The sequence below is a fragment of the Argiope bruennichi genome, chromosome 9 (assembly GCF_947563725.1).
Source record: "Argiope bruennichi chromosome 9, qqArgBrue1.1, whole genome shotgun sequence".
In the NCBI taxonomy this organism is placed as follows: Eukaryota; Metazoa; Arthropoda; class Arachnida; order Araneae; family Araneidae; genus Argiope; species Argiope bruennichi.
The window spans coordinates 15,854,287-15,873,865 of record NC_079159.1 but is presented as its reverse complement, the minus strand read 5'-3'; the positions used below and the strand labels follow the sequence as shown (position 1 = coordinate 15,873,865).

The window sequence follows — 19,579 nt, the reverse complement described above, 5'->3', positions numbered from 1 at the left end:
AAGTATTCATTGATTATATATTCCATTCCGAAAATACCGCCACCCAGCTTTCTTTAAATTAATTTTACGATAAAAAAAAAAGCAACTGTGACCTTTATTATTTTTGTCTTGCCTTTGTAATTACTAGAAGCATGTATTAACATATCAGACAACTGAAGAAATGCCTATGATTGATTATGTTGCGCCAACAAGTTATTTTCTACACATAATGAAATAATGATTGATTGATTATGCGCATGAGAATGAACTTGTATTGTTATCGTGAATTGTTTTCTTGTTTGATTAAGTTGCAGCAGAAGGGGAGAAGCATATAAATGTGTTTATTTAAGAACCGAATAGAAGAGATTAAATGAGGTTATATGGGTTCTCTCAAACAATAGAGAAAGTGTGAAAAAGAAAAAGAAAACAATTTCAACAAAGTTTCGACTATCCAGCCTAAAGAGGGCGTCTCAAAGAGTTGTTCACAAACTTTAAGAGCAATTTAGTAATTGAGAAATAAGTGATATTTTTCAATAAAGCAGAGGGTGGAAAACGTAAAGGAGGAGGGGGGTTAACCAGAGGAAGAATTTTGTTCGAGTGTTAAGAGAAAGAAATAATTATATATAATTTTATGTTTCTTATATATAATTTTATAATTTATATTTCTTGCAGTTAGGTTTGGCGTTATAAAATTCATCTTAAAACGCATATAATGTTTTCATTTATTCATAATAAGGATAAAAATTGAAGTCACGAAATCATCAGGATTCATGAAATTCATGCCGTATTTTAAAATCGAATCGTAGGTCATCCATAATACATCATTTTGTATTTCATACTTTTGAGCTTACAAATTCTATACAATCTCCGACAAACGCAAAGATTTTTATTATCTACAATTTACAATTCATGAAATTAACAAGAAAAAATTTGATAAATATTTAACAATATATCAAATCCTTGCTGAATAAATGTGCACCCAAATTAAAAGAAAGAAATAATATTCAATAATTAGAAGATGATTAATTTAAATCTTTCCTGACAGCTAAATGCATTTAGCATTTACCGGTCATATATAATAAGGCGATCATTAGCATAAACGATAATTATCCAAATGCTAATTATCGCAAAATTGAAATACTGGAGCAAGTATACCCACTTTGATTTGAAACTTCAATACAACTAAATATGAATAAAAATATATTGTTACTAATCTCTATTATTGCTTTTCTCTCAGTGTTGTATTTATCAGTGGAAAGACAGATTTATAAATATTTATGATGACGGCCACGACAAACATGGCGACCATTTGGCGATAAAAAATGAAGATTTTGGAAAATAAAGGAATTATGCTGTTATCTCTGTCAGGAACTGAGATCTGAAGAATCTTCCAGAAAATTCCGTATGACCTAACATCCTGTTAGAATTTTATATAAGCCCAAGAAGGCATTCCCTTTTCTGAGTGTTGATCACATTCGTGGTGACACCGAGATATATTGAATGTCTTGTGATTTAATTAGCTATTTTTTCTGTTTCAATTTATATGCTATAGTATCAACAAATGCTTTTTTTTTGCACATATCTTAGCTGCGTTTTAGTTATCTATAATACGTGTATTCCAGAATATTCCGGGAATAGAAAGTCGTCTTCCAAGTAGCGTCATACTTCTTTCACATTAACCTCATTGAACGATTGCAATAACAATATTGTAGAAATGAGGAATTTTCCAGGATATTTGGCTTAACTCCAATGTTCAAAGGACCTGAATATACAAGATATTTTTTTTTTCATTTGAACAGGCTTGAAACTTTGAGAATGCAATGTAATTCAAATCAAAGTATCATCTTTATTTTATTTTTTTTATTTTATTATTTCATAGAAGGATAAAAGAGAGTAGTTTGAATCCTTTTATTTTGACAGATTTTTTCAGCCTAAATAAAATGATTTCTACTTTAGCTTTAACCCTTTATTTACTGACTGTACTTAATAGTACCATTTAAATCTGGCTTATACCTTCGTAATATGACAATTTTTGCTGACGGTATTCTAAAGAACATGGAGAATGTAGCCCAAAAGCAAGAAGTTAATATAAGCTAAAAGTAGGAATTAAAAATATTTAATTAATAATTAAATTAATTAAGATATTTCTATTAATTAAAATATTTTTCTTGGGTTCCCTGGGATTATTCTGCAAGAAAACTTAATTACTAGTGCAAAAATGAAGTTGAAAAATTGATGCAGCATAATTCGGTAAATAAAGGATTAAAGACAAGCCTCGTTTTCAAATAAAATTTACTTTTCTGTCCTATTGTTGACAAAACTGGTTATTCCATTCATGGTTTTGAAATATACACTTGACAGGGCAAACGAAAATTTTCTAGAAAGATCTGAAAACTTTATTTCATAATCTGTGACTCGAAACTAGCAATAAATGGGATATTTTTTTTTCTACTTTACAAACCAAGCATCTATTTTATGAATAAAAATGAGAGAATTCCGATTCAATAACAAGCAATTTTCTTTCAACAATTTCAAGAATTTCCATTTATCTAACCTATCGCGGTGAAATTGGTTTCTGCACTCAAAGTCCTGCAATTCCTGTAATCGAATCTTGAAGGATTCCTTTAAAACCTTAAAGCCTTGAAAACTTCATAGCATAACCCACAGCTTATAACTAATACTAAAATGTTATTCTGAAACAATCGGTTAATAGATTTCTTTTGTATTATATCTATCATGAAGTGTTTATATTAAAAAAAATATCGATAACTCGGTAAAAACTATCGGTATCGGGATAATGGAATGTACTATTTGAATTCTTGTTGAATACTGACATTTTCTGTACTGCTTTTAATCCTGTTTTTGTGCATTGAAAAATGTTTTTATATATTATTGTTTTATATGTACTTTTGAAAGGTAAGATGATATATTTTTGAATGCTTGGTTTTCATAAAATTATACTGGTATTTTGAAATATTTTAGCTGTATAAGTGAAAAAAAATGTCTTAAAATTATAAATTTGAGATTAAAAAATAAATTTCATATCACTATTAATATGAGTTTTTGAAAAATTTAAGCTTTTGCATCTTTCTTCTTTCTAATAAGATTTAGTTTAATCTTTCTAAAAAATGAATCCCAAAATGAATGGTTTTTAAAAAGGTTTTAAATATTAAATGATTTCAGTAGATAAATTTTTACCATGTTTATGCACAAGTATATGCTTAAATTTCGATTAATTCTTTATTTTAACTGGAATTATTTATTGGAGACTTGTTTCTAATGACTGCATATAATAAAATATTGTTAATACTTTTGCATAGAATAAAACTTTCCTAAAGCTTTAATCTCATTGTTTAGCTTCTAGAGGCACTTTACTGATACATAATAAATAAATTTGAAAAATAGAAAACAATTCATTTGATTGTCATATTTTTGTAACAAATCAATTCGCATAAATTAAAATTATCTCTACGATGTATATTGCATTTAGCTAGCCATTATTTTTAGCTTTCATATATTGAATGTTTTCAATATCTCTACCTAATTAAAAAAAATTTCTTGATAAGTATATTTTTTATATTAAAATAATGAATATTTATTTACTCTACACAACGATTTAAAAAATATCAAGCATAAATATTTGAAAATATGTGTAAAATTTTTAGCGGGTTTAAAATTCTTTTAAAATTTATAAGTAAATTTGTACTGCTATCGTATATAGATTGTACTTTACTTAATATTTCATAAAATGGGCATTATAGGTTTAAACAGCGGTAATGAAAATGTTAGTCCCTGCATAAGAGAGTGCAGGTGATTTAGTCTTGACAGAGATTGACAGGCGAGCAATAAGAGGAAAGAAACAGGCTTTGTTGATAACATTTAGTACAGTAGAAGGTGGTAAATGCACCATTTTATGGGTCAAAGACATTAATGATCTGGTGTAACATATATATTTTAAAACATTGCTCATATTCATAGTACTTTAGCAGAACTTTCTTTGTTTCCAGGTTTTCTGTCTTTTACGATAACAAGTTCATAAAATTTGGATAACCTGTATAAGCCTGTTATGCATTCAGATTTCTTCAAAATAATGTCCTTGAAATAAAGGTCATAAATAGGCAAAAATCATTCACAATCAAGTTCGTTTTATAATAAGGACCTATATTAATTTCTCTTAGAAGTGAAGTAAAATAAGTCATCGTATGATTATCAAACATGTGAGCTCCGTTTATGTATTAATTGTAAAATGCAATGTATATTGTTATTTTTACTTCTTTTTTTTTCTTTGTCCAATACATTTTTTTCTCTATGTATTGTAACCGTCAAAAATTTGAACTCTAGATTTTGATGAATCTTTGTTTTAGACCTTCCTGAATCCCCCCGGAAACGTGTTTTGCATTATGCGTGTTTTTGTAATAACACAAAAATCTTTGAGTTAGATTGTGGAAATTTAGCATATGGAGATAAGACCAATTATGCAGATTTCTGCGAAACTTTGAATGAAATCTATTCGAAAGAAATGTACCTGGCTGCTCAAATGCAAGCGAACTTGTTGACCTCTGAAATTTAGATACCAGAATTTTGAACCAAATCCGTCAAAAGTAGTTTTGCACGCAATGACTTCAAGTCAATGAAATTCGCTATACTATTGCTATGTTAGATTCAGACCCAAAATTTATATTTCCTAATTATCTTTCATCATCACTTCGCAAGGTATTCGAGGCCTTACCCAAAGACAGTAGTTATTGGAGAGTACGCAAAAAAGTTTTGCGAGACCACTCCAGCCGATTATTTCTTCGAAACTCTTTATCATTGAAGATCTTCACTTTAATATTTTCAACAGTTTCGTGAGGAACAAGTTCATATTTGAGTTCGCAGCTCTTGCCATTTCCGATTTACATCATGTTCTTCATTGCTATTACAAATCAAAATCTTATTCGTGCCAGCACGTCTCTTTAGAACACATATTATCATGCATCGTCCTATTCCCATTTTCTTCGATGGTCAATCATATTAATCACTTAGCGCATCGAAATATTAAAATGAAATCAATAATGCATTGTCAATCAATCATGGTTGTCTGAGATTCACAACAAATCCATGGCTTCACGTGCAGCTAAAGATTTACGTGATAATCTAAAATATTAGGAATAAAATTTTAAAGAATACAAAATTTGAACATACGAAATGAGAAATTTAAAATATACAAGGTGGTCATAAAATAACTTTCCCTCCTTGGGGAGGTACTACGGCTAAAACGAATGAACAAAATGGATCCACATTTCATACACAGATTGTGGAAGGCATGGGAAGATAAATTCCGCATGGAAAAAAAAATTAGTAGCAACAGTTGCTGATAGGAAAAATATTGGAGCTGCTGTCACGTGCTAAATTTGTATATCGAGATGGATTACGTAAAATTCCTAGTGCGTGCATGACAGCAGCTCCATGCATTCCTTGCAAAAACGGAAGAACAAATGACCTGTTATGAGTTCATTCTTGACTGTTGATGTATCATTAATATGGGCCCTACCTTACCTCAACTTGTGTTACTGGTAAAACTGGTCTACATTAGACAGTGTAATGCCGTAGGTGCTCTTAAGCATTTTCGAACCCTCCATAACCTGCATAAAGGTCAAATATCTGCTGTAGTACTGAGAACAACGCTTTATAATTCGAAAATACTGATCCGCTAGGATTTAGATCTGGCAGAGGGCGAAAAGCAGTAGCAGATGTTGATGTAGCTGTGTTCTAAGGTACAAGGACTAGTAGTAGTTCAATCGCTCATGTAATTGTTCACCAAACTGATTTGCCCTAAGGTACTGTATGGAAAATCTTACCCAAACCACTGTATTTCTATTCATATAAGATCAGTATGTGCAAGCATTACAGATCGCAAATAGCGTCCCAGTTTGACTGTAATGTTTTATGCCCGAATAGAAATTGACATTGACTGGCCTTAGAAAATATTCAGAGGAGATGAGGTTCATTTTTATTTTAATGGGTCTGACAATACTCAAAATTACAGCATTTGGGCACGTAAACGTCCTACATGAATCCAAAAAAGGCCATTGAATGTGACTGTGTCATAGCCAATTTCAAAATCAGACCGTACTTTTTGGTCCGTATCAGGCCGTACTAAACAGGTGTCTGCACCATTAATGGCGGAAAATATGGGCAAATGCTGCACATTTTTGTTGTTCCGCAATTACAGCAAAGACAGTACTTGAATTCAATATTTTTTCTGCAAACTGGTACACAGCCACATATTCATTGCACGGTAACAAGACTTTTACGACAGCATTTTGGTACCGAGAGCTATCAGTCAATATTTTCAGTTGGAATCTCTATTCTACTCTTAAAGATTGATTCCTTTATAGAATTCAATCTGCACATATTTTATTTCTTAGCCTCTAACGAGTAAATTTCAAACCTTTTAATAAGGAATTAAAACTTTGATTTAAAAGAATCCCTTACGTGAATTAAAAGAATTAAATGAAACTTTTTCCTCAATGAGTTGCATTAATTAGCAGAAGAAACGCGTTTTGGACCACAGTGTAGTATAAATAAAAATTCAGCAGGTTTTGTTTTATTTTAAATAGCCTGCAGATTTTGATATAGAAATTTGAGATTTAGACACTTGGTACTGAGAGGTTTCCAAATTAAAATCTATTCATATCAGTTCATTTTGTGATTCAAGAACAATCGAACCGTGTTTACCAATGTGGTGAAACGCAAAGCCTTATCCTATGACCAGTGTGCACCTTGCGTCTGGTGCATTTTGTCTTTTCCGTCATTTGTGGTTATCTGGGGATCTTTAATGTCTGTTCATTTCACTGACAGATGTCTACAGGCGTAGTAATAGGCTTCAATGTCCTACAATGGGTGAGAGGGCAGATTTACGACCATATCCTTAAGGAACGGGCCATGAGAACGGGTCTTTAGCAAGATGCTTTGTTATCAAAAGCTAATTGTGCTATATCTCTACGGTGTTAAACAACATTATAAATGTCACGAGGATATTTCGCTTAATCATTTGAAGGGCGCATTGTAATAGCATTTTCTGCCATAATAGGATAGTGTTGATGTTCGTAAAACCGAAATTATAACCAGATGTTATTATTCAAGTTGGCGATTTTCTAGTGCAGCATAGCTGTTAACACTTCTGTTTTGTAAACCGTATATATTGAAACTGGAAACTGCCAATAATCCCATAGCTAACGTGTGCATAAAAAAAAAGTTATTACAAATAAAAATGTGCAATGTCAGCCTTGTTATTTAGAGGTAGCAGTAGATAAGACAATATGAGTAGTCTCCTCAAAACCTTCTCGCGGCACTTTCTAATAAAAACATTATTCCCATTCAGCTGCATAAATGTGTGAATTTTCATGAATGAATTTCATGCTATTGGTGAGAAATAGTTGCGAAATAATGATTTTTGCTGTCAAGCTAATACTTTTATAGAATTTGGGTGGCGTTCTTTGGCGATTAATTCTTGTTATGCGTTTAATACACAAAGTACCCGGAAACAGAGTGCATTTCGGATGCCTTTTTCCGGCTGAATGAAATCAAAATTCGACATGAAACTAAAATTGTAGTCAGAAGATCACTTCTCCAATCTCATTTTATTTACATCATTTCGTTAAATGCATGTGAAATTGCACCCCGTCGAATGATCAACTCTTTGACAGATTTGGTTCAAAATTTAAAAATAATATATATTTCAGTTGCTAAACATATTGCAAAATTTTATTTATCTCGCTCTTTACATTCCATGGTTTTCCTTATATTTGAACAGTCAGGCAATTTCCTTTGAATGGTTTTCGTTCAAAATTTGATAAAAATCTACATATTTGGTGCAAGCATCATATACCAAATTTAATCTGTCTTTCTCAAAGTTTACTTAATGGGACAAATCGGACGGACAAACATATCAAAAATATCAATCTCGAACTTAAAGGTCTGAAACGTGGAGATTCATCAAAATATCGAATTCGATTTTTTTTATGATTGCAAACCTTCTCTATATTCCACATACGAGAAAGTAAAAATCAAAATATCAAGTTAATTTATTAAAACGAATATATTTCTTCACAGGTGTCTCAGGATCAAATGAAGTAAAATTCGAGACAAGCGAATCTCTAGTTCCGCCCAAATGTATGCTGGAACCTGAAATTCTACTGAACTTGCCTTTTAACAGCAGGGCACTTGAAGATTATTGCGAGTAAGTGAAACCCTGTCATTTCCCAAGTGAGTGATGAAAAGATTTTGTATGGTAGTTAACTCTTTACAATATCTCATCTGTTGTTGTTGTACATCCTCAAGAATAGCAGAGATATATCGAGTTTATGAAATTGTGCACCCTGATGTCATTTGTTGTTGTTGTACATCCTCAAGAACAGCAGAGATGTATCGAGTTTATGAAATTGTGCACCCTGAAGATGTCATTTGTTGTTGTTGTACATCCTCAAGAACAGCAGAGATATATCGAGTTTATGAAATGTGCACCCTGAAGATGTCCAATACTAACATTGGATTGTCGATAGGATACTGCCTGGAGACGCCTAGCCAAATAAGGATATGATTAGGTGAAATCCCTTCCGTAAAACACTTGGGGTGGACTTCAAAGTGCTTAAAACCCTCAGAATATTTCATAGTTATAAGGTGCCCACTGAGAAAGCGAGTAAGAGTAATCTGATCTTGGCTTTATTTCTGAAATGTAGAAGAGACTGGTAATGCAGTTGGAATTAAATAATTGGCTTGGCTTCAGATGACGAGCGTCGTCATCGCCAAGATGGCAAAATATTCTCGCCAATTAAATTACTCCCAATACTGACTCATCTTTGGAAAGCAGGAGGAAAAAGATGATTGTTGAATGGAACTTCAATTTATTTTTTGTATGTTTACAATCAAGATTTTTTATGTTTCAACATTTGGAGAGTTGTTAGAATTTTATCTCTTCTAATATTTATTTTTGGGATTCCGATTTGAACCTTCCACTAGGGTGTACAATGTCATATTTCTGGTTTATTTATGTAATAAAGTGAAAAAAATCTCGTATTTATATTTTAGGCCTCCTATTAAATGTAAAATCAATGAAAATTTTACTGCAACTAATTTTTATTTGGCTGCTTTCCCGAGTTATCGCGTTGACATTTACAAGCATGTGGGCGCCAACAGATGAAAATCTGATTGAGTCGTTTCAAAATTCAACTCGGTTCTAGAAGCAAATACATTTCCCGAAATGTCTTTCTGTCTGTCGAAAATCTTTAGGTGTGCAAAAAATCATTATAATCTCTTCTTTTTAAAAGCATCTTAAATATTCATGACAAGTATATGCACGGGCAGCGCTTTTTAATAAAAGTACCTAGTAAAAAAAAAAAAAAGATTTGTTGTTCCAACTATGAAGATTTCTTTCTTAGCATTTTCAACACTTCTTGTTGGTTGTATGCAGCATAGTTTTAGCCTTTTCTTTTCCAAACACTTATAGGAGCATGTCATGCAATTTTTCTGCTGTTTTCTTGATTTTCCAATGGATGGAGTTTAAGAAAGTGAATCATTAAATTTTCTGTAAATGAAATTTATCAGAAAATTAAGAGAAACATAAAATATATCCTTTGGACATTAATTCCGAAATAGGAATTTCACTTCCGCTTTTATTTCTTGGCTTATACACATTTTAAATTGATTCTATAGTAAATTTCAGCAGATTGATTCAATTGAATTCATAATTTTCTGTTATAACAAGTTGATATTTTAAAAAATAAATCCATTCCGTATTAAAACAAACAGTCTTAAAAAAGAATATCGCTCGCCTGGGCGAAATAATCCGTGGAAGGGGCATTCTGGGAAGTCTGTGTCTCTAATAAAGAAATCGCCTGTCTTTTCGTATTCATCATTGAAAATATAGCCATTTAATTGCGGAATGATCAATTGAGCCTAAGGTATGACAGAAGAATTTCACAAGATACAGAAGAATTCTTTAAGAATCTTCTAAGTAGTCGGATGTTCAATTAAAACAGGTCGACAAAAAAAAAAAAAAAAAAAAAAAAAAAAAAAAGCTTTTTACCAGGTAATTTTAAGGTCTGATGTTGACTTCATTTGATGAGGAGCAGGAGTAACTTGATGAAAATACTTGCAAGTTACATTACAGTCCCACTGCGTCTCTCTGTAAAAATTAGGTAGAACAAATTAACTCAAGGAAAAAGTCGAAACTCTTCTCTGTTTCGTCATTTAAAACCTCTGGAGATTGCGCGTGGAAATCATGCAACAATTAGAAAGTCCATAACTAAATTTTAGTCTCTTACATTTGGTTCTATCTGTAAATGGATATTTGTATCGCCAACAGATTGTAAATCTGATATTTCATGTACATTTTGCGTAATAGTTTTTTTTTTTCAATTTTAGACATTTCTTGAATTATTACAAATGCGTCGACAAGTACCGGGAGGAATTTGCAGAGGACAAAGTGGAGTATTTAACGCTTTCACTGATAAAGGCAGAACCATTTATGAGAAAGAAACTCTGCAAACAAACGTCAATAAATCAGCGTAAGTTTATCTAAATGATACAATGTTTTTGACTGTTTATAATTTCCTTGTTGCAATTTTCCTCACAAATGTTAAGAATAAGCGTTTCATTTCTGTAACTGAATATGCAGGGCAAAATACTAGTGAAATAAATTTTTTGATCAGAGCAGAAAATAAGCTTACACATTTTTTAGAATTTTCGATTCATTTTCATTAAGAGGTCTTAGAACTCTTAATTATTATCTACAGAAGAATAAAACTTTTTTTCCAAAGCAACTAATTTACAAATATAATGATTGTGGAAATTTGGAAATTTAACCAATCGATATTCATATACAAATGCAATATTTTTTCATATAATTTGAAGGAAAAATTAAATAATTATTTAGAAATTGGATATTTTTCAAAATTTTAAAAATATTATACTGCGCACAAGATTTTGAATTTAAAAATTAGTCAAAATTTAGAAACTAATATTAACTTGCAGAAAAATGTACAGTTTTGAAGTTATACGTACTTTTTATGAAAGTTTTCGGAATTTTTAAGAAAATAATTATTTGAAAAATTGAAATTTTAAGAAAAAATCTAACTAAAATACATGCATTGAAGTATGTCATAGAACTTATTTTCGTCATGCGCATGAAATTTTAGATTCATAAAATATTTTTGAGAAATACTGCGTACAAACTTTATATTTTGTTTTTAAAAAAATGACATTAAAGTAAAAAAAAAAAAAATAGTTCAAATGAAAGCCCACCGAAAGAATAGGCACTGCATTATTTAGTTAGCTGAAATGGTTCTATTTCTTTTGAAATGTTAAGTTTTCTGGCCTTTATGGGCATCAAAAACATTGTCTTTTGACATTCTGACAGAAGTTTCTTCTTATATTTAATCGCTGTTTTAGCTTTTTCCCTCTAACTCTGGAAGTTTTGATAGTATTGTTGAAATTTTGGCACCAAATTGTTCATAAAAGATGAGATTCTAACATAATTTTTTTCCGCAATAAATAGAAATATTATCATGTGAGAGCATATTATTTTGTTTAGCGGGTTTTGAAGCTAATAAGCGCATAGGCAATGAATATTGAAGTTCGAAGTCGCGTAGGCAATGAATAAAGCATAAATGGCAATTTTCGTCATCTTTAAATCGTATTTTTTTTTACCTGCTTTTACCAGTTTTACATTATTACTATGTATGTTTCTTTGAAAGCAGAATGCGTTTTTAAAAGGTTGAAGTAGAACTATGACATCATAGCCGTTATTTTATCTCAAAATTGGTCGAGCTCCTAAACTTTGTCAGCTAGAAAAGATGAAATTAAAATATATATTAGACAGAGGGGAAGGGGGATAGAGAAGTCTCGTGATTGTTTCGAACCGGTTTTAAACTGGTTAATGACGGAATTAAGATAAATAATGACTTAAAATAATAATGTTCTCGCATGACAATTTGAAATTTGCGATCACAGATTTCATTTTTTAAATTTAAGAGCTCCGAGGTGCTTTAAACTTGAAATTGTCACATTCGCATGCAATATCTATATTAAAACATATAAAAATTCCTTACAAATGAAATATTCAATATTAAAAGTAACTTCATGTAGCAGATTTGCTACTAAAGTCAAGTTTCAAATCCATTCATTTGAACTCTAGTATCCGAGGATTCTTTTTAGCGATGACCCTACGTAGTTTCTTCAAGCGAATATCTTCTGTAATTAAGTCGTGCGGATTCATAATGTATATATTCTGAAGAAATATTATTCATGTCTCTACAGAGGGCTGTTGGCTTTTTTGCCAGGCAGTAATGCGACCTTATAATTTGGGAATTAAATAATTTCTTAATATTGTTACTTCTTTGATGTTAATAATCAAATAAGTAACATTGATAAGCAAGATCTTTTAATTTCGGAATAATGTTGTTACTTATTTGATGTTATTTCTTATTTATATTTAAACTTATTTATTTATGGATTGATTTATTGATTGCTATTTACTTATTAGTAGAAGTGATTATCCTTTAATAACTTGGAGTTACTTTAGCAGATGAGCCACGCTTAGTTTATAAAGTGTTGATTCCGATTCCAGATTAGCAGATGCCTTATTTCAAGCAAATCCATTTTAATATATCAACATGAATTAGCGTGAATTGGATTATAGGATCTTAATATAAATATATTCGAATATTTCTAAGAGGAAAAACTATTAGCACTATGACCGTCCGATGGCACCATGTCGTGACAGGCGATAATTATCGAACAAATGTGTGATAACGCAATATTAATACCATGCGAATTTATATTTTATAATTTTTTTAATTTAATTATTTATTATTAATTTTTATTTATGGAAATTATTATTTTATGGAATTTATATTATTTTAGTTATAGAAATTATTATTTTAACTAATACATTTATTTTAAGAAAATGAAAATTATGATCTCCAAAGAACCTGGAAAAACCACCAGCGACTGAAGTTCTGCCGGCATCAAAAAAAAAATCGATTACACATGCTGATGGCGAAGTGTTAATATCTTTCAGTGCGTTTTAATCATGACTTAAATAAAAATAAATTTTTATTTAAGTTTCAACCAAGTCTTTAATTAAAATATTCATTTGTATGGTATTATAATTCATTTAACAATATCCTTAAAAAAATTAAAAAAAGAATAAAATAAAATATTTTTTAAAAATTGCTGTAAAACTTAAACCTTCAAACTTGATATTTCCTAAAACCTTTTTGTAGGTACGTAGGAATCCTGGGTTGCATTCAGTGCCACGGTGTCTCGCTTATTTTATTCTCGTGGCACATTTTAGTAGCAATTTATCACAATGAATTTAGTAGCAATTTATCAAAAACTTAAGAAATAACTGAACTAAGGTTTAAATAAGGAATTTACGTTTACCGGGTAAAAAGTGACAAGTTCAATCCTCCTATTTTGATTATTTAAATTGCTTGTTAACATTTAAAATACTTTTTACGCACTTTTATTTGAATTATGTCTCTTTAAAAATAGAATTTTTCTTACAATTTTAAATTTTATTCTCTTGTATATACTTGGTGATAATATCCTGTAATATTTTCAGAATTTCATCAAGTAATCGGTTGATTCAATTAAATTTTCAAACTGCACAAGTGGTGCCATCTGATAGTAAATTTTCAAAAATATTTTCAAGATGCTTTAATATTTACAATAATATGAAAAAATGAAATAATTAATAATATATTAATATATTAAGCAAATATTTGAAATTGCTTTTATTAACACTAATAATGTTTTGAAACCCTTTCATACAATTATGACATTTTTCTTCTAATTCAAAACAATCGTTTCAGGTTATATAATGCATGCACCTTGCCTTGAAGCCGTTTCCCACCAATTCTATGACTATTTCGATTTTGCTGATTCTCTTATTAAGAAATATAACGCACAGGAACCACTACCAAATAAATTCATGGCAGTTTCCTACTATTGTCTGTAAGTCTGTTTCAATCAAATATTTGTGGAAAACTCATTAGGATCTTCTTTATTTTCATTTTAAATCATAGGTTTCATTTAAAATTTCTAAAACCAAGCAGAAACAAAGTTACCATTTCTTACTTGTTATATTTTATACTCTGTAAGCATCGAATTATGACTACATGGATCGAATAAAATATTTTACTTAAATACATTCTGATAAAACAAAATGACAATATTTTAAAAGTGGCGCCACATTTTCTGTTTTAATTTATTGTATGCCTAGATGAAGAAACTTAACGTATCAATGAGAGTTCAATGACTCTACATGACATTTCATGTTATCTTATTAAAATTGAAACCATTTTAGAGAACAATATAAAAAACGTTTGTTACAACAATCGCCTGTCATATAAATTTTTATGAATTATTATTTTAGTTATTGAATAAGATGCATTATTATATGTAATATTTACAAAATATTAACACTACATTTTACATTTGTCTTGCATTCTGGTATATCAGTAGCGTTTAAGCAGCCAAAAAATCAACTGGAATTGTAATTAGACTAAAAGCAGACATTTTTTTTTTTTGCCAGTGTATCGTTGGTGATTTTTATGTTACCAGGTATTTATAGATCCAAAGCTATTTATATTTTTTTGCTATGGGGAACACGTTCCAATGAAGAAAAGTTGATGCTATCTATGAAAATTTTGAAATTTTTTTCACTGTAAACGTAACTATTAGAGCTGAAATGTTTTTCATTCGATTTTTGTTCGCATACCCCAAAATTTCTTGAACCAAAATTTTATTCCGTTCCTGAGAACGGTAAGATAGTTACGATATCGTATATCGGAATAGCTTCCTTGTAATCACCCGGCATATATATATAATATAAATAAATATCAAGTTAATAAAGTAAAAAAAGAGAAGTATAAACAAAATTAAACCAAAATAAAAATAAAAAGAATCCGGCCTGCAGACTTTCTCAAAGGTCACCCTCAGGCTAGGGTTCAAAACTAGGGATCTTTATTTCTGTGAGGGGTCAGACTTCTAGTCCTACAATATGGACCCCATTTGACCCGAAAATCCCCTGAAATTAAGGCCTAAGAGATGTACAATTTTATACAAAAATAACACAATAAGTCACAAAAGAATACTATGTTATTGTATTTTTCGCTTAAAAGGGGAGATTGTATTCAATAGGTCAATATTGTTGGACTAGAAGTCTGACCCCTCACAGAAATAAAGATCCCTGGTTGTGAATTTGATTTCGATTATTTGGATTTTATTGGAACAAGAGCCATGGTATTGACTATGCTGCGCCAAACTGTATTTATTTTAGGATTAAAAAATATAATTTCAGCTATAAAAAAACAATGTAAAAAATATGAAAAAGATGATTACTTAAATATGGGGATAAAAACCTACTGATTTCAAAAAATCAAAAAGATTAATATGTGGTATTCTATCAAGCATATGAGAAAATGTGAAGTTTTTAAAATGATATAAAAGTTGAGTACTAAAATTTGGACATTCATTGAGAATATGGTAAACAGACATGATGCAATTGGATTGAGAGCACATTGGTGCCTCTTCTCCAAAAAGTAGATGGTGATGGGTGAATCTAGTATGACCTATCCGCAAACGGGTTAAGATAGTGTCTGTTTTTCTATTTGGAAGACATTGCCAAAGTTCAACACGAGGTTTAACACTATGAAGTTTGTTTTCTATTAACAGATCCCATTGAGTCTGCCATTTCGAGAGGCAGAGCAAAGTTATGTGTTTTTTTAAATCCCTCACAGGGATACTAATATTTGCTGTAGAAGTAGTCGATTTGGCGGCACTGTCCGCCTTCTCGTTGCCCCCAATACCTACATGAGAAGGCATCCAACATAATAAAATAGTCAATCCACGAGAGGAAAGTCTATTAAATATGTTTAAAATCTTTAAGACCAAAGGATGGATTTTTAGAATGAATATGGGATGATTTTACAGACAGTAAAACACTTAATGAATCGCTGTAAATTATATATTTATCTTGTAGACTGTCGGATATTTTTTTCTAGTGCAAATAGTACAGCAGTTATCTCCGCTGTGAAAACTGAACATGAAGGATTGATTTTTAGTCGAAAAGACTGTGTTTTGGAAAACCACAGTAAATGAGATACTATCAGATGTTTTTGATCCATCTGTGTATATTGCAATATAATCAGTATAGTGATGCCTATGTTCATTAAAAATTTGTCTATAAATAGAATCTGAAGTGCCAGATTTCGTAAGCAATTCAAATGTATTTAAGTATTGTATATTAGGAATTGTCCATGGAGGAAAAATATTGTCCAGTTAGGGTGTTGCATGCAGGTGAAGTAGATTTAGATCCTCGAGAATGTTATGAATCCTAATAAAATATACAGGTATAAAAAATTTTTCGTGCTTCTTGTATTCGAGTTAAGAATGAGCGGAGTTTAAAATTATGAAAAGGATGTTGTGCATTTTATTTAGTTCTAAAATAATAGTGCAGAGATATTCTTTATCGCCTAAATTGAAGGGAAGTCTCAAAGCAATCAACATATAGGCTCTGAACTGGAGAGGTCCTAAAGGCTCCTGAACATAGTCTGAAAACATTATGGTGAACAGGGTCTAATCTCTGTAAAACTGTTTTTCTGACTGACCCGTAAATAACACCACCATAATCGAGCTTGGGTAGAACGAGAGCTTTGTATATTTTAAGCATGGATGGTCGATCTTTCTCCCCAAGCCGTGGTTGACAAAACTTTTATTACGTTTAATGCTTTTTCACATTTTTTAAACACTATTTTTACGTGAGGGAGAAAAGTAAGCTTCTTATCAAAGGTAATGCCTAGAAATTTAACTTCATTTTTGAATGGTATAATTAGTTTATTTAGTTTTATTTCAGGATCAAGGTGTAGATTTCTTTTTCGACAAAAGTGGATACCAGTAGTTTTTAAAGCCGAAATGGTAAAAATATTGGCATTGCACCATTGTGTTATATTATTTACAGCAGTTAGCAATTTGCCTCTCTATAAAATTCATGTGCGTCCCTGTACAGGAGATGTACGGGTCGTCAACATATAAGTAACCTTTAACAGAAGGGGGAAGTTGTTTTAAAATATTATTAATTTTTAAAACATAAAGAGTAGCACTTAAAATACTACCTTGAGGAACTCCCTCTTCCAGAATAAAATAGTCAGAGTATTCAGATTTTACTTTGACACGGAACTTCCTCAATTTTAAAAAAAATGAATAAAAATGGGTTGGTTGCCCCTTAATCCGAGGTCATGTAAATCCTTTAAGATGCCGAATCTCCAGGTCCGATCATACGCTTTTTCAATGTCAAATATCGCAACCAGATGTTTCCTTTGTAAAAAAAGCCAGACGAACATCAGTTTCTAATGCGAGTAGGTTATCATGTGTACACCGAGCTTTCCTAAAATCACTTTGATGAGGATGAAGGAAATGATTAGTCTCTAAATGGTAAACGAGTTTTCGATTAATCATTTTTTCTAAGAGCTTGCATATACAACATGTTAAAGCAATTAGACAGTAATTTTATGGGTTTTCAGGATCTTTTCCAGGTTTTAATATCGGGATTATTAAAACCTGGAAAAGATCCTAAAAATCCCTGGTTTTGAATCCTAGCCTGAGGGTGACCTTTGAGAAAGTCTTCAAGCCGGATACTTTTTTTTTGGTTTAATTTTGTTTCTATTTCTCCTTTTTTACTTTATTAACTTGATATTTATTACTAATTAGGTTAGGTTTTTTTCTGTGTTTTAGTAGCAGCTGCATTAGCGCTCTTTAAATACAATGGTGTTCTTTTAGTTTAATTCAAAAATAATTTTAATTTTAGATTGTTTCGAAAATTAGGTTGTAATTTGGAATTTCATAATGCTTATATTTCTTTTTTTATCATTTCTTATATATATATATATAATGTAACAAACAGAAAATAAAATAAATTTAGAATTTAACCGATTTATTTTTCCTTGGAAGGGCATGATTTGTACAATGGAATGATCAGCCCTACGTCCTTTCATACCGAGACACAAGCGGAAATTGCGAGAAGTTTTCCGTCAGTGCTTTTTACTGAAAGAATCTTTCAGCGATTTTTTTATACGTGTCCATTTAAGAAAGGGGACCTTGGGTATCTTTGGATGTTATGCCGTAGATTCTAGAGTCTTATCTCTTTGCTCGGAGTATGAGAAATTAGTATCAGTCACTTTTTAGAGTGTATGTTAGAAATAATTAAAAAAGTAGGCTTTGGATCAAGAAATAAGAGAATTTTAGAATAAAATAACATGAACTATTTTCTTATAATAGAAAATTAATTAGTATTTAAATTAAATTAAGATGCATTATTTAATATATATAATAGATAAATTGCAATGTATATGCTCTTGTGGGCTGACAATATTATCTGCAAAACATATTTCATTCGACAAAACGATTTTACGGTTAGGTTACTTGAAAACATAGGAATTCAGCTTTCGAAAATCGATTGTAAGAAAAAATTTCTACATGTGGGTCTGATGCTTTTGAAACCTATCCACCAGATAAATGTCTCTAATTAACTTGAGATAGAAATTTTTAGATGGATTTTTGAATGAGTCATTGCCTCTGAGACTTGGTCGTAGTTCAATATTTCTAAATAAGCTCGAAGAAAACCCTTGGGTTACTTTAAAAGTGGAAATGTTAATCTTACTAAACCATAATAGTCACAGAACACCATCCCTTTAATTGAGATTACTAAATTTCCGATTCCTTTGGGCAATTCAGTTTCATTAGAATCTCCATAGGTAGGGCTGACTTGAGTCAATTTATTGTAAAATGCATTCGTGTTCTGCAGATGAATATTGAATACCAACTCTGGTAAAAGTCATTTTCATTCTGTTATCGTTTCAACATTGAATTCCGATCTTACATTTTAGAAATGTGACATCAATTTCAAGATAATTAACAAAGTGTTCTACTTAAATACATATCATTTTTTCACAGGTCTGCCTCAGTCAGTTTAACTTGCTTAGGGATATCCGTTTCGAAATCTTGCGGACCAGATGCAAAGAAGTTATACATCCAGGTATTCGAAGGAACGAAATTTTATTCCAACGTGTGTCCTGAGTTTGAATTTGAATATGCTGAAAGAAGAGCGCAGTTGATTTGGCTAGCAACAGGAAAGGATATCTGTGATATATTTCACGGTTAAACAAAGGAGTGTTATTTTACCACCGATAGCGCCTTCACTGAACTGAGAAGCGACTAATATTTATCTCTAACAGAAGAAAAACAGTTGTGTTATGGGCATCGATTTGTTTGATCTTACTAAATTGGAATAGCATACTAAATTAAAAAATATTTTGGACGAAATCGTTAGTTATTCGTAAGTTTTAAGTTCAAATGATGATGAAGAGTGTAAAAGAATGCAGTTGATTTGGATGGCAACTGGAAAGGACATTTGTGATATATTTCACGGTTAAAGATGGTGACAAAGGAATGTTCTTTTTCCACCGATATCACCTTCACTGAATTGGAATAGCATCATAATTTAAAATTGTTTTGGACGAAATTGTTATTTATCCATGGATTGCAAGTACAAATG

The 19,579-nt window shown here is 30.9% G+C and overlaps 1 protein-coding gene across 3 annotated transcripts; it reads left to right on the top strand.

The window, feature by feature from the left end:
- Positions 1-2,767: 2,767 nt before the first annotated feature.
- LOC129984694 (uncharacterized) lies at positions 2,768-19,579 on the top strand. 3 transcript variants are annotated; one of them, XM_056094632.1, is made up of 5 exons: positions 2,768-2,895; positions 8,077-8,203; positions 10,387-10,529; positions 13,839-13,980; positions 18,979-19,579. In XM_056094632.1, exons 1-5 carry the CDS (start codon positions 2,856-2,858, stop codon positions 19,184-19,186), a joined length of 660 nt encoding a protein of 219 aa, XP_055950607.1. In that variant the 5' UTR covers positions 2,768-2,855; the 3' UTR covers positions 19,187-19,579. The 3 variants fall into 3 exon arrangements, with proteins under 3 accessions (XP_055950607.1, XP_055950609.1, XP_055950608.1); XM_056094633.1 differs by lacking the exon at positions 2,768-2,895 and adding an exon at positions 5,690-5,798; XM_056094634.1 differs by lacking the exon at positions 13,839-13,980.